The sequence below is a fragment of the Sceloporus occidentalis genome, unplaced genomic scaffold (assembly GCF_023333645.1).
Source record: "Sceloporus occidentalis isolate IW3139 unplaced genomic scaffold, rSceOcc1.0.p SCAF_123, whole genome shotgun sequence".
Taxonomy (NCBI): Eukaryota; Metazoa; Chordata; class Lepidosauria; order Squamata; family Phrynosomatidae; genus Sceloporus; species Sceloporus occidentalis.
The window spans coordinates 2630214-2645147 of NW_028317103.1; the positions used below are offsets into that span (position 1 = coordinate 2630214).

At 39.9% G+C, this 14934-nt stretch overlaps 1 protein-coding gene across 1 annotated transcript in view; it reads right to left on the minus strand.

Annotated features, from left to right (window-relative positions):
* The window catches only part of LOC149282095 (mitogen-activated protein kinase kinase kinase 4-like), a 68224-nt gene that overhangs the window by 16089 nt on the left and 37201 nt on the right, over positions 1-14934 (minus strand). The window contains exons 10-16 of the mRNA XM_089498626.1: positions 13172-13321; positions 12812-12973; positions 11789-11922; positions 10334-10412; positions 7696-7774; positions 6257-6353; positions 530-646 (exon numbers count right to left, since the gene is read on the minus strand). Coding sequence (XP_089354752.1) covers positions 530-646; positions 6257-6353; positions 7696-7774; positions 10334-10412; positions 11789-11922; positions 12812-12973; positions 13172-13321 — 818 coding nt within the window. The remainder of the gene's footprint in view (positions 1-529; positions 647-6256; positions 6354-7695; positions 7775-10333; positions 10413-11788; positions 11923-12811; positions 12974-13171; positions 13322-14934) is intronic.

A 14934-nucleotide genomic window follows, 5' to 3' on the forward strand; every position in this document is an offset into this window, starting at 1 on the left:
CTTGTTTAACAAGTAAAAAAATATACACGTAAAAAAAACTATTTAAATACTAAACCATTTTGTGATAAATATATCTTACTGGTCGGAATACAATTGGGAGACAAGTCTTGTGCATGCTTCACATATCTAAACAGAAGATGCTGCAATTTTAAATGATCAGTTTTGGATGTCATTTGATCATAATTTTAGTTTCTGCCAACAACTATTTGCATAGAATGGTAATCAAGCTGTGCTTTGCAAGTTTAATATCTACATCTTTAACAAGAATCAGATGGGATCACTTTCTAGAAAAAAGGAAATTCACAGTAATTACAAGAGAACGCTCATTTGGCATATTTCATTTTTTCCTTTTTTTATTTTTTTTTATTTTTTTTTTTACAGCTCACATTTCACACCGAGTTGTTCACTACTATTTTTACAACCCACATTCTACATTTTTGCTGCTCTGCCTTGTTTTCCCAATATTAACACACTGCCTACATGGAATTGTCAAATACTAGCAGATGCAGTGATCTAATTGTGGCACTACCTGGTATCACTTGCATTGCTGAAGGTTTTTTGCTGTGCCAAGTCGCTGCCAAGTGGAGTGGGATGACCAGCAGAGGTGCTGGAATGGTTTCTTGAATCACAAGAGATAGTACGAATGCTACGATGAGAACAGACACGTCAAGAAACAGTTTATGAAAGGAAAAGGATGTGCTATTGGAGAATATGGACTTTATATTTATATGTAGTTTGCCTCTGTGCACAGTTTAATGCCCTGGGCTACCTCAAAAAAAGAATGCAAATTAGACTTACACTCTTTAACCCCTTAAGGACCAGGCTGTGTTTTACCTTTGTACCATTGGGACCGAGGCTGTTTTAACACTTTTGCGGTGTTCGTGTTTAGATGTAATTTTCTCTTCACTCATTTAGGTATCAAGAAGGGCTTTCTTCAGATACCTTTTTTTTTTTGATAATTGTATCTAGTTTTCCATAAAAAAATAATAAAATATGATAAAAAATTGAAAAAAACCCAACACATTTTCTGACTTTTACCCGAAAAATCTTTTACCCAAAAAAGCTAATGAATAAACCTTCTAAATAGATTCTATTTGTCCTACTACCTGTACTTCAGGTATACATTTATAGCTCCAGGTATACATCACTATCAAACACCCCAATGTGTGTTCAGCAACATCTCCAGAGTACAGTAATATCACCCATGCATGGGTTTGTCTGGTGTTTGGGGTTAAAAGGCCACATTTGGGAAGTGCACCCCCACCCCCCCCCATTTTGGTCAGTCTGTGCTTATGGCCCTATCTTTGAGCCCGGCCACTCCAATTTTCCCCATCAAACCATTTTTTTAAATTAGACACCCCTTCGGTATTTGAAATGCTTTTACTTTAAATCTTTCCATGTCTTTCCATAACCTGTAAAAAGTAAGTTGGAAAAAAAGTTGGAAAAGTTTGCCAGAGGGGGAAAATAAATAAAGCTTAAAAAAATATAAATGGTAACATTTTAAACTTATTATGCATCAGAGGAACCATCCAGTTCAAGCGAAATGTAAAAAAAGTATGAGCAAGTGCTAAAATTAGTGCTGTATCTTCCCAAAAATCTTGACATGGAAAGATTTAAAGTAAAAGCATTTCAAATACCGAAGAGGTGTCTAATTTAAAAAAATGGTTTGATGGGGAAAATTGGAGTGGCCGGGCTCAAAGATAGGGCCATAAGCACAGACTGACCAAAATGGGGGGGGTGGGGGTGCACTTCCCAAATGTGGCCTTTTAACCCCAAACACCAGACAAACCCATGCATGGGTGATATTACTGTACTCTGGAGATGTTGCTGAACACACATTGGGGTGTTTGATAGTGATGTATACCTGGAGCTATAAATGTATACCTGAAGTACAGGTAGTAGGACAAATAGAATCTATTTAGAAGGTTTATTCATTAGCTTTTTTGGGTAAAAGATTTTTCGGGTAAAAGTCAGAAAATGTGTTGGGTTTTTTTCAATTTTTTATCATATTTTATTATTTTTTTATGGAAAACTAGATACAATTATCAAAAAAAAAAAAAGGTATCTGAAGAAAGCCCTTCTTGTCCCGAAAAAAAAAACCATATAACTTGCGTGGGTACACTAGATATTCCATGGTCAATTATTGGAAAGTGGAAGCATTTAGGAACAGCAGCAACTCAGCCATGAAGCAGAAGACCACGTGAATTCACAGAGCAGGGTCACAGAGTGTCACCAATGCTCTGATGATTCCATAGCTGAAGAGTTCCACTGGCATTAACATCAGCACAAAAACTGTGCAACAGGAGCTTAATGGAATTTGTTTCCATAGACGTGCACATGCATTAAAGCCTCAAATCACCAAGTACAATGCCAAGCGTTGGATTGAGTAGTATAAAGCCACTGGACTCAGGAGCAGTGAAAATGTGTTATATGGAGTGATGCCAGAAGAACATTACCTGCCTGACTGCATTTTGCAAACTGTGAAGTTTGGTGGAGGAGGGATAATGGTTTTTTAGGGGTTGGGTTAGGCCCCTTACATCCAATGAAGGAAAATCTTAATGTTTCAGCATACCAAGACATTTTGGACAATACTATGCTTTCAACTTTGTTTAAACAGTTTGGGGAAGGCCCATTTTCTATTCCAGCTTGACTGTGGCCCCGTGCACAAAGCAAGGTCCATAAAGGCATGGTGTGGAAGACCTTCACTGGCTCGCACAAACTCCTGACCTTAACCCTATTGAACACATTTGTGATGAACTGGAACAGAGATTGCTAGCCAGGCCATCTTGTTCAACATCAGTGCCTGAGTTCACAAATGCTCTATCGGATGAACGGGCTAGAATTTCCACAGAAACGCTCCAAAATCATGTGGAAAGCTTTCCTAGAAGACTGAAAGCTGTTATAGCTGCAAAGTGGGATGCAGTGTCATAAAATTCCCTGTTGGTATAATTTGTCAGGCCTCCCAATACTTTTGCCAATATAGTGTACATTACAGTGACTAACATCCATAGTAGACCTGAGTACAGCTATATAACTCATCTTTTTATAGCTTAGCTAAAGCAATTAGTAGAAGTTATTTTTCTAGGTTCTTTGGTTTACAATTTGTAAATGAATGACAAAAATATTACATGTAATTTATATTACATTTATAATTTTGAAGATTATGCCCAATTGATGAAGAAATTAAAAAAATAATAGTTAAAGGGAATGGGGGCGATATCATCCTAATACATTTGATGCCAGTGCAAAGCCTTTGCAGCAAGAATAGTTCACCCATGGACAGAGCAGATAACAATAAGCAACTTATTAGACAAGCTATGGTCCCATCTTAAAGAAAGGCATCTGTGAGGCTGTAATTCATTAACTACGAAAGTAGTCAACCCAAGTACTATTAAGGTTATTAAGAACAAACTGGAATGCTTTGTACGGGCACACAAACATTGTTTATCCCAGGGCTCGACAAATCCCAGGCACCAGGTCGCCATGGCGACTCAGAATTTTGTCCTGGCGCCTAGGTGTCAGGACTCGGGTGATCAGGTCGGGTAGGAGCCCATGCGCAGGGGATACTTGGGGTTCAGTATGTAACCCACGGTGCATGATTATGCAAACAAAGACACCACAAACAGAAATCCAGGTAATGCAGTGTATTTCATGTATATAACAGGGCCAGCAAATAAGGGTAATATAGTCTAAGCAGATGTAAACACCACAGGTATTAAAAAAGCCATGGTTCAGGCAGCGAAATATTGGTTCCTGACAGTACCCCCTCCCCAAGGAGCGGTCACTGAACGCGAACAGACTGAACAAAATCTGTACACCTTTAATAAACTGAGCAGAAGGGTGTACTTAACGTGATTTCTTCTTCTTCTTCTTCTTTTTCGGTAAAGCTTGTTCACAGATCTCCAGGTCTTCCTTTCTGATTATATTGCCATTAGAGGTAATAACACAATCAAAGGAAAGGTTATCTGTGGTGCAATCGTAGGTCAAATTAGGACTGGATGCTGAAGAAGTTGATGAGAAGGTATGATTCAGTGCTTTCTCTTTCCATGTACCAGGGGTCACATAGCTGCCCTGTACCCAGGGCACTACTGGGAGCAGGGGGGTAGTACCAGAACTGCACTGGGTCAAAACGGGAGAAGCAGGCTTGGTATGGGAAGCACTGATGGAAGGCCCCTTCTTCCTCAGAGATGGAATAGGGTCATGTATCTTTGCTATCAGTCCAGAGGTGATACTAGGGGCTATGGTAGTCTCTGGTGTATCACACTTTGCTGAGGTAGCAGTGATAGGAGTTGCAATCACGGCTGAACAGAAAGCAATAGGAAGTTCATCCATATGGGAGCAACCCACACTGCCACAGACTGTAGGATCACAGACGCTGCATTCCATCACAGAACAATCAGGCTTCAGCTGGACATCCACCGGAGTTTGAGAAGCACCAGGAATCACCAGGGTTGGTATATACTCCATGGGTTCACTATCCTGGGGAATAAAGCTACTTCCCCTTTTAGCAGAGCTCTGTGGTTGTGACGTAGACTGCTCAATCGGTACAGAGGGTTTAGGAGGTTTCAGAGGACATTGGGTGATCCAGTGTCCCTTTTTGCCACAGTAAAAGCAAGATTCCTTTTTAACACTGGTAACAGGCTTGTTGGATTTCTCAGGTGATGTAGCAGGTGTAGGTGAATGGTCTTCATGAGAGTGATTGGAGTTGGAGTCCCAGATTTGCATTAATGATTTGCACAGTTCAAGCAAGCATTCTCCTATCATTTTGATGACTGAAAGTAACCCCGCTGACTCCTTGTAATGGCCTTTGTATTCTGTCAGGACTCGGGTGATCAGGTCGGGTAGGAGCCCATGCGCAGGGGATACTTGGGGTTCAGTATGTAACCCACGGTGCATGATTATGCAAACAAAGACACCACAAACAGAAATCCAGGTAATGCAGTGTATTTCATGTATATAACAGGGCCAGCAAATAAGGGTAATATAGTCTAAGCAGATGTAAACACCACAGGTATTAAAAAAGCCATGGTTCAGGCAGCGAAATATTGGTTCCTGACACTAGGTGTTTGTCAGCCTCTTACATCCACAAAAAAAATGCCCCCGCGTCACCAGGGGGGGCCGCTGCTGCTGTCTGCCCAGGAGTCTCCCACAGGCAGCTTCAGGAAAGGGGGCTGAGTGTTGATTGGGTCCCCACACAAGTGTGGGGACCTGACACAACATCCCTCTGCTGCCTGATCGCTCAATGAGAGCAAAAGTGCAGCGTTAACCCCTTCAATGCCGTGATTGCGGCATTTTAGGGGTTAATTCACGATTTGTACGGGGCTCTGCTGCTGGTGGTCTGCCTGGAGGCAGACCAGCAACAGCAAAAATGAGCCCCCACAAGCCCTTTGATGATTCCTGTAGGCATGGAAGCCTACAGCAGTCATCAGAGACCCCCCCCTGCAATGGCTGGTCTATAGACCAGCAATTGCATCCCAGCTGCCAGAGGCAGCTTCAGGGCCAGGGGGAGAGGGTTCTTTGGTCTCCACATGAGTGTGGAGACCAGCCCAACACCCCCCTGCTGCCTGATCGCTCCATGAGAGCAACAGTGCAGCATTTACCCCTTCAATTCCACAATTGTGTATTACACATTCGTGGCATTGCAGGGGTTAATATTTGTCCCCACAAGCTTGTGGGGACTAAATATCAGTCAATGCTGTGCTCCAATGGAACATCAGCATTGAAAGCGTTAAAATATATTTTATCAAAAAAAACCAACAGAAAAAAAAACAGCACTGACCTGAAAGTCCAGGGTGCTTCCAGGTCAAATGCTGTGAGTTTAGCAAGTGGGCTGATGATGATTAGATCACTCCTGACCAACTGTTAGTTTAAAAAAAATCCTGGCTCCTAACTTTTTTACCTGGCGCCTAGATTCACAACAAATTTGTCAAGCCCTGGTTTATCCAAAGTTGCTTTACTGTACAACAAATCATAAGAATACTTTTATGTACTACAACAAAACTGGTGTTAAGGTGCTTTTTTTGCCTGAAATTGATTGAATATTAAACAAATAGACCTATGAATCATCTGAAGATGTAAAGAATAAATACGTGATTGCATTCCAATTAACGTTCAGTAATTTATATCTAAATCGGCAAGCTAGCATTCCATAATATGGCAGCCTAGGAAACAAATGCCACCACACAATTTTAATCATGCTAGCAAATAATTTTAACATAAGGTGCAATTAACACATCACAGAAATAAAAAGTAGTACCTAAAGCCTTCTGGTGTGGGAGTAACAAGGTTTGGGTTTGGTGGGTCACTGTGACATCGCGGTACCTTAACAGGACGGGGACTGTTGCGATAAGTAGCTAAAGTAAAAAAAACAGCAACATTTGAAATGATCACACACATATATATATTATATATACACACACATACACATAACGACTTCAACAAAAGCTCACTGGAGTCAGCAAACCTGGAGTCCAGTTGCTGAAACGGGATTGAGGGTGTGTTGAGATACTTTGACATAAAAAACCCTCAAAACATTTTAAGTTTGCCATTTTCAAGAAGCATCTGCTGATGTGAACAATGCCTCACAAAATAAAAATCTCAGACCTACAATCAAGCATTACGGATATGCATAAAGCTGGAAAGGATTACAAAGTAATTTCAAGCAGGTAGCAGAGGCATTATTAAACACTAATTTGCAACCACCAGACAAGCCCAGAGACTTCCTGTTCCCACAGAAACCTTGTAGTGCAACCACTGCAAGGGATTCTGGGTAGGAGTGTGCAAATTAGGTTAACAATAATCACCTTTCTGCCTCTCTCTCTATTTTATACATGGACCCCTTGGAGCAAATACACACTTTATAAGACAGAGAGCTCGGGACAGAGGTGCAAAGGCCAGATCACCACTGACGGACAGTCCTCCACATGAAGCTCAGTAGAAGTTGGGTGATGTAGCACGACATTGACCCTAAATATTGAAGTAAATCTATTATAGAATGGCAACAAAAAAAGACAATCCGCCTTTTTGAGTAGCCAAATCAGAGCCCTGACATTAACTCATTAGAGATGCTTCGGAATGACCTCAAGAGAGTCGTTCACACCAGACATCCTAAAAAGTAGTTCTGTAAGGAAGAATGGTCTAAAATTTCCCCTAAACCTTGGGCAGCTCTGCAGTACCAAAAGTGCTTGTTTGAGGTAATTGTTGCCAAAGGAGGTTTGACCGGTTATTCAATCCAAGGGTTCATTTACTTTTTCTTGCTACTGTATAAGTGGAGGGACACATGAGAAAAAACAGGAATGCACTTCTACTATGTGGTGATTGAAGAATTTCACCCATAAATTACAAAAGGTGCCACAGCATAAGGAGAAATTGTGAACATCGAGTTAATAAAAAAATGCAACTAAATTAAATGTCATGTTGCCAATAAGAAACACTGAAAATCAGAACTAGATTCAAAGACTGGGCTGAATATATCAATTTTGCTTTGTGTGCACATTATATCTTTGGTTTCTATAATTTTATATGAGATTTCTAATTATCTGCACGAACTATAAATCAAGGTTAATATAAGTGTTACCCTACTGTATATAACAAAGAATACTTAATATAAACAAATTATATATGCATACAGATATTACACACATACATATACACCAGAATTCATATATAAAACTTTCGATTTTGACGTTTACTTACCCAAGTACAAGCCTGTTACTGGGCTATGGGGTTTCCCAATGACATGACCAATACACTCATTCATGAGCGCTTGCAAATTCTAAAATATAGCAATACAAAATTGAGAAGTTGGAGAAGGAATATACAAATGATCATAGCTTCAGATAACGTTCACATTCTTCGGTTAAAGTGGCACTCCAGCCATCGTATGTGCTTTAATACATACTATAGCTGCATTGTCCCTTTACATTTTCATGCCGTCAGTTATGTATGTTGGGGAGGAGATGCTGCAGAATCGCACCGTGCATTTGCAATTGTCTTTTTTCCCCCCACACAGCCCAGTAAACTGCCTCAAAGGAGATGTCTCCTAGTGCCTAATGCACTCCTCTTCAGCGCTGGCAAAGGGGAAATTGGAGGCAAGCAGTCAATCAGTGACAAAAATAGTTGGACCATGCAAAAGAAAGGCTGTATTAGGATTGCCCCTTTAACCTAGAACAGTTACTAAAACATTAAATTGAAGGCCCCACTTATCAAGTATCTTTAACCCCTTCAATCCCCTATAGACGTACCGGGACGTCCAAAAAACGCCCACAAAGAAACCCCTATGGACGTCCTGGTACGTCCAGCCCTTCGTGCAGCGTCAGGGACACATCCCTGCCGCTGCACGGGAGACCAGGCTGTCGTTTGACAGCCTGGACTCCCCACTGACAGCAGAAGCCGGCTTTGCCGGCTTTCTGCTGTCCGATCTCCCGCAACAGCTTCCGGCATGAAAGCCGGTAAGCTGTTACCGGTAAACTGCGCGATCGCGCAGTTGCAAACGCGCGATCGGGCATTCCCTTCCGGGTTACGTCACTGCTGACGTAACCCGGAAGGTCATCGGAGGACAGGATATCCCCTGCGGGGATATCCTGCCCTCCGATGAGGCACAGAGACGCTGCGATCTCTATGCAGGTCTGTGAGGACCTGCATAGAGATCACAGTGTGATCGGTGCAGGGGGATCGCGGGGAGGGGAGTGAGAAACCATCTCTCTCACTCCCCCTCCTGGCCTGTAACAGAAAAGCAGAAAAAAAAAAAACGTTAGTCCATTTAAAAATATTAAAAAAATCATTAAAATAATAATATAAATAATACGAAAAAAAATTATAATATGAGCTGTGATGTCACTGTGACATCACTGGTATGTTCAGGAGGTCCCTAGGAGGACCTCTAACCATTACTGTTTAAAAAAAAATATATAAAAAATAAAAAAAATGTAAAAAAAATTAATAAAAAATAATAAAAAAAATATATATAAAAAAAGATAAAAAAAAAAAATTCTTAAAAAAAAAACCTTACATCCCATTGCCCTAGCATAACATCTAGCCAGTATAACCCTCCTGCCCCCGTTCACAACCCCCAAACCCGTTAAGCCATAGGCATAAAAATTATACAAAATTGTACACCTAATAGTATGCTCCCTGGTGCTGGGAAAGTCTGGAAAATCTATATAAATTAGGTATTTCTGAAATCAGGACAGCTGAATTGATAAACTTGGAGGGGATTTTCCATCACTTTACCTAATTTTGTGAGGATTCAGAGGGAAAATGTAAAAAAAAATTAGTTTATTTTTCTAATCTTCGCTAGTTTTTACTAAATTTCTCATTGTAAATTTTCAGCTAATCATCCAACTATGGTATCAAACGAAAGCTCTATCTCTCCTTGAAAAAACAATATATAGTTTACATGGGTACACTATTCACAGGAAAAGAGAATCATCGCTAAACCGACATACCCCAAAAATGGCAAAATTGCTCTGGGCTTTGAGGTACCAAAAACCCCTGGGATTGAAGGGGTTAAATTGATGATATGAAAAATCAAAAATTAAATGTGTATGCTGGAAACATTTAGGTAAAGTATATTTGGTATAAATCGAGACATAAGTGATATTAGCTTGGTATCACATCTTCATTAAAATAAACTTTCTTGGAAACATTAAACTTTACTAGGGCTGAAACAACCTATCGATAAAATCGATAATGAAAATCGTTGTCAACAATTTTCATTATCGATTAATCGAATCGATTTTTATCGATTATAAAAAGGTTTTTTTCAGAGCAAATGCTCTGAAAAACTCCTCTCCTTATATAATCCGACCTCAAACAGAGATCGGATTATAATACTAGAATCCAGATCCCCCGCAACGCTGCAGGGGACCTGGATTCCCCTCACTGTCGGCCGGTCTCTCACTTCCATCTCTCACCCATACACCCCTCTGACTCCTCCCCCCTCCCATACATCACTCTGCCTCTCTCCCGACTCGTTACTGACAGGCACTTTCACTGCAGCCTCTGCGTAATTGAAGGGCAGTAACGGAGGCTGGCTGTGCGCATCGTGCAGACCCCCACCGGCTGACAGAGAATCATCCTCTCTGTCAGCCGGTGGGGGTCTGCATCTTATTTCAAATCTTATTTTAAATCTCCGCAAAATAGTCACGCACTTTGTTTTTTACTACACTAGTAGTCAAGCTTGCTTAACTTTAATACACCTCAGTATCTTTACCAGATTTAGAAAAACTTGGGGACACTAGTAGAGAAGCACACTTTTTGAAATCATTAAACTTTTTTTAATTTCAACAAATGCATAAACTAATTGTACAACATTTAAAAGCATAGTCATTACCAGAAAGTCATCTTCAGGTAATGCCGATATGAATACAGGCTCAATCGCTTGAAGATAGTCAAAACCTTGAGTTGCCCATCTAAAACAACAGAAAAAAGGTAATTGGATCATCTTAGAATTGTGGTATACAAGAAAAAAATCCCCCAAAAAAATGATATGCAAAGTGGAAAAAAAAACCAGACTATTTGATACCTAAAGTATACTAAGTGAATTAAACTCTCTGCAGAGGCCATTGATTGGCCTTGCCTCTTAGGTTAATGGCATGCACACCTGAAACTCAGTGGGTAAAAGCCTGCACCAATAAGTCAAAAGAGGGGATAAAAAAAACAAAAACCACAGACAGACAAATTTAATAATACTGTTAAGGCCACCATATTGCCATAATTCAGTTAATTTTATTGGCACAGTGTTTATCACAACCACATAAAATACCAGTAATTATTATTATTATGACAAATTACAACCATATATAAACGGCAAATGCCAATACAAATATCAAAACAGCACTGTCTTTCTGCAGTTTCATTAAATGGGTTTCCATGTTTTTCATAGCACACGCAAAAGTTACATTACTATGCACAGTGCCAAATGCCACACTGCTCCACTGGACTCTGGAGACGTAGAAACATGTTTTCAGGAGTGATGGGCAAAACCTCAACATTTGAAAATCTGAAATTTGCCAGATGCCAGGAAAACACTACTTAGCGGAATCCAAATGGCCTACAGTAAGGTTTTTGTGCATGATAGGAGTGTGATTGCTAAATTAAATATACATGATTGCTAACAGCAACATCACTCCTGTCATGCCCAGGCATACCCAGATTTCCACTCAACATCACACTCATCCTGGAACCTGGGCATTATAGTAGTGTAATTTTCGGGGCCCAAAATTAAGGTGCATCTTATACATGGGAGCGTCTTATACATGGGGAAATATGGTACATGCTTCCAAGTTAGAGGCACCAATTTTTGAGACGGTCCTTTTCTGTTCCAGCATGTCTGTGCCCTAGCGCACAAAACAAGGTCTATAAAGACATGGCTTGACAAGTTAACCCCATTGAATTAGAATGTTGATTGCGAGTCAGGCCTTCAGAAGAACAGAGGTCTACATATAAGATTGCTTAATGTGTGTAATTACACACACACACATATATATATTAGACATATAATTGTAAAATGTTTGGGTTGGGAAAAGTATTAGATGCAGTTCTTGGGGACTAGGCATTATTCACACATCAGATTACAGTTTGTACAATACACACACAAAAACAAAACTACACCTGTACTCATGAAAGCAACTTCCAAAATCCTGCAAATATATAAGCGATATAATATCTGCACAATATTATACTTTCTCCATACTAAAAGGAAAGGCATACTCTGATGCAGCATATACAGATATACTCTTATGTACAAACATATATATGCATGTAAAAATGCAATCTCATGTTTTACCTTGGTCTGGTGCCACGGCCACTTTCACATTTCGTTAGGACATAATTCATCCATTTTCTGGCAAAGGTAATGTATTTGTCACCAATTTTCCGTCTAAATTCCCCAGACATGAGCCGAACCACTTCTTTATGGTACTTTAAGACAAAGATTTATCAATAAGGCACTTTTCCCCAGTATAATGATTTTAAATATTTGCATTGTTATGGTCTGGCACAGTTTATAGGACAGTGAAGGAGTACATATTATATAGATGTACAAATTTGTATATTCTGTTTTCTTGGAACTTTAGTTCTAAATTTACCATGCACACACCATCAGAAATCTTGGTGCCCAGTACTTGCTCATTGAATGGTCCCCCATACCCCTCCCATCGCACCCATAACCATATCCTATAAGAACATGGGCAAGCCTAGAGTTAGTGGCCACTACCCTAGGTTCATGCCTGGCAGTCTAACACCATTCACTGAACACAAACTCACATGCTAACACACATACACACCAACACCAAACTTACTTACAGTAAGGTTTTAATGTTTTGCTCACAAACATCTTTCAGAAACACATACAAACATGTTAACCCCATACACACACACACACGCTAGCACTACATGAAGACATATATGCTTAGGCCATAGAGTAACACACACAGTACCACCATCGTATATATATATATATACACATACATATATACACACACACACACACACACACACACACTCAGCGTCGGCCTAGCATGGGTTGGGGTCCCCTGGGGGCATCTCTTATCTGTGGCCAGGCAGGGAGCCCTGGCCTTCCTGCTCTCAGGCTGGTCATAACCCACACAATACATGGTTATTTACCATTAACTGAATGCTGAGATTACCAAACCCCTTAACTCCTAGAAAACTGGTTAATATCTGAGCAGAAATCAAGGGCAGTACAATTATGTATTTACGTTTTAATAGACGTACAAAGGTTTGATGAAGTGGTGTCAACATCTAGTTTAATAAAATCACTAGCTATTACAATTTGTAAGATCCTTACCTCAAACCCAAAGTTGTAACCTTGGATCATTGCTTCTCGATAATACTGGTGCAGAGTTGCAGATTCTGGCTCATCAACTTCAGTGTCAAATTCAGAGGTGTACATCTGATCGACTCTATCAATAGCACTGCTTATCTTATTGCAGAGTTGCAAAGCATCACTCTAAATCAGAACCAAAACATATACAATCTATACATACAATCAAAATGTAAGTTTTTATATATCTAGATATCACACACAAATTTATAGTACTTAATTATACTTATATAATAATATATTTATATATAAATTGACAAACAAATAGAAAATAGTAGAAGCGGTTTGTGCGATTTGCAATTAATAATCTTGCGCCTGTTTTACCTTGAGCTGATGCAAAGATTCTGCAATAACAGGATGACTTGATGTCTGCTCAAGACGCAGAGATAAAAGTCCTTCAAATGAGTGCTGAAAAGCCTTTCTGTGAATCATCAGGTGGGCTGAGTGCAAAACCACAAGCAATATGTTGTCAACCTAAGGATTTAGATGAATGCTGAATTAGGTGGTAGTACCAGCAGCCCTCTATAACATCTGGAGAAATCTTACAAGACATTGAAAAGGTACACTACAACCATCTTTAACGCACATGATAGCCAAGTGCCATCTAATACCCGACTTTTTCGATAGAAAGTGATAGAAGGTCTGGCCTATAGTATCACACAGTATTCAAAAAGTAATTTAAAAAAAAATAAAACGTAAAACGACTGGAAGGCTTATGGACCCAAGACAAAGCATACAACTGCCAAGGTCTCATTCAAGCAATGCTGACAGATGAGCATGTAGTATAACTAAGCTATTTTAACATTACACATTCAAAACACACTAAGTTTTCTTAATGGATTAAATTAGGGCTGCAACAACTAATCGATAATGAAAATCGTTGCCAACGAATTTCATTATCGATTAGTTGAATCTATTTTTATCGATTATAAAATAAGGGTTTTTTCACAGCAAATGCTCAGAAAAATATCCCTTGTTTTATAATCCGTTCAGTCTGACTCACAGCTGCAGCTCCTACTTACAGTTCCTCCCTGCAGTCACTGCCGATTGGCCCACCCACTTCCTTCTTCCAGTCCCTCCCTGCAGTCACTGCCGATTGGCTGCAAGGAGGGACAGGGAGAAAGGGGCGGGGTCAATCAGCAGTGACTGCAGGGAGGGACAGGGAAAAAGAAACGGGCGGGCCAAAGTGCCGATTGGCCCCGCCCATTTCCTATACTGTCCAAATGGCTCAAGAACTCATCTAACAGGCGAGTATAAAATGTATATTTGGACTGCTGAAAGTTTAGGGTTAATTTAGGGGCAGTTATAGTTAGTGGGGTGTTTAGGGTTAATTGTGGTTGAGGGGGTGTTTAGGGTTAATTTAGGGGCAGTTATGGTTAATGGGGTCTTCTCTTCAGGGTTAATTTAATGCTGAGGACTGAGGGTTAATTTAATTAATTGAGGGGAATCTAAATCCTGGGGGCAGTGAAGATTAACCCTGTATTTATTTATAAAAGTATTGTGTCTGAACGAGTCTGCAAATCTATGAGGGCACTATGGCATATCAGGGGGGCATACCTTGGGAGGACGGAGTGACATATCTGGGGGTATAAGGCATATAGGGTATACATGGCATGTAGGGTATATAAGGCATATGTGCGGAGGGCAACGTGGCATGTCTGGGGGTATGTGGCATATCTGGCAGGCAGTGCGGCAAGCCTGGGCTCAAATGTGCATAACTTGGGGGGGGAGCAGGTTGGGAAATAAAAACAAGAAATGCATTTTTATCAGTTTTTTTTATTCTGCTGTTTGTTTTTTTTACGTCCTACGTTACTTTATTAAATTATTTTAAATAAATGAAAAATTTACATTTTTTTTAAACCATTAATCGAAAAAATAATTGGCCAACTAATCGATTATGAAAATAATCGTTGGTTGCAGCCCTAGATTAAATACCACTTTTCAAGACCTGCTAACATGCTTTATTAAAGTCTGCAGGAAAGCATGATAACACATGCTTCATATTTTAGGGAACAATATACAGTAAATCTAATCTGATTTCAAACCATTTCAATTGAATACAAGTAAATACAAACGTTATATATTAG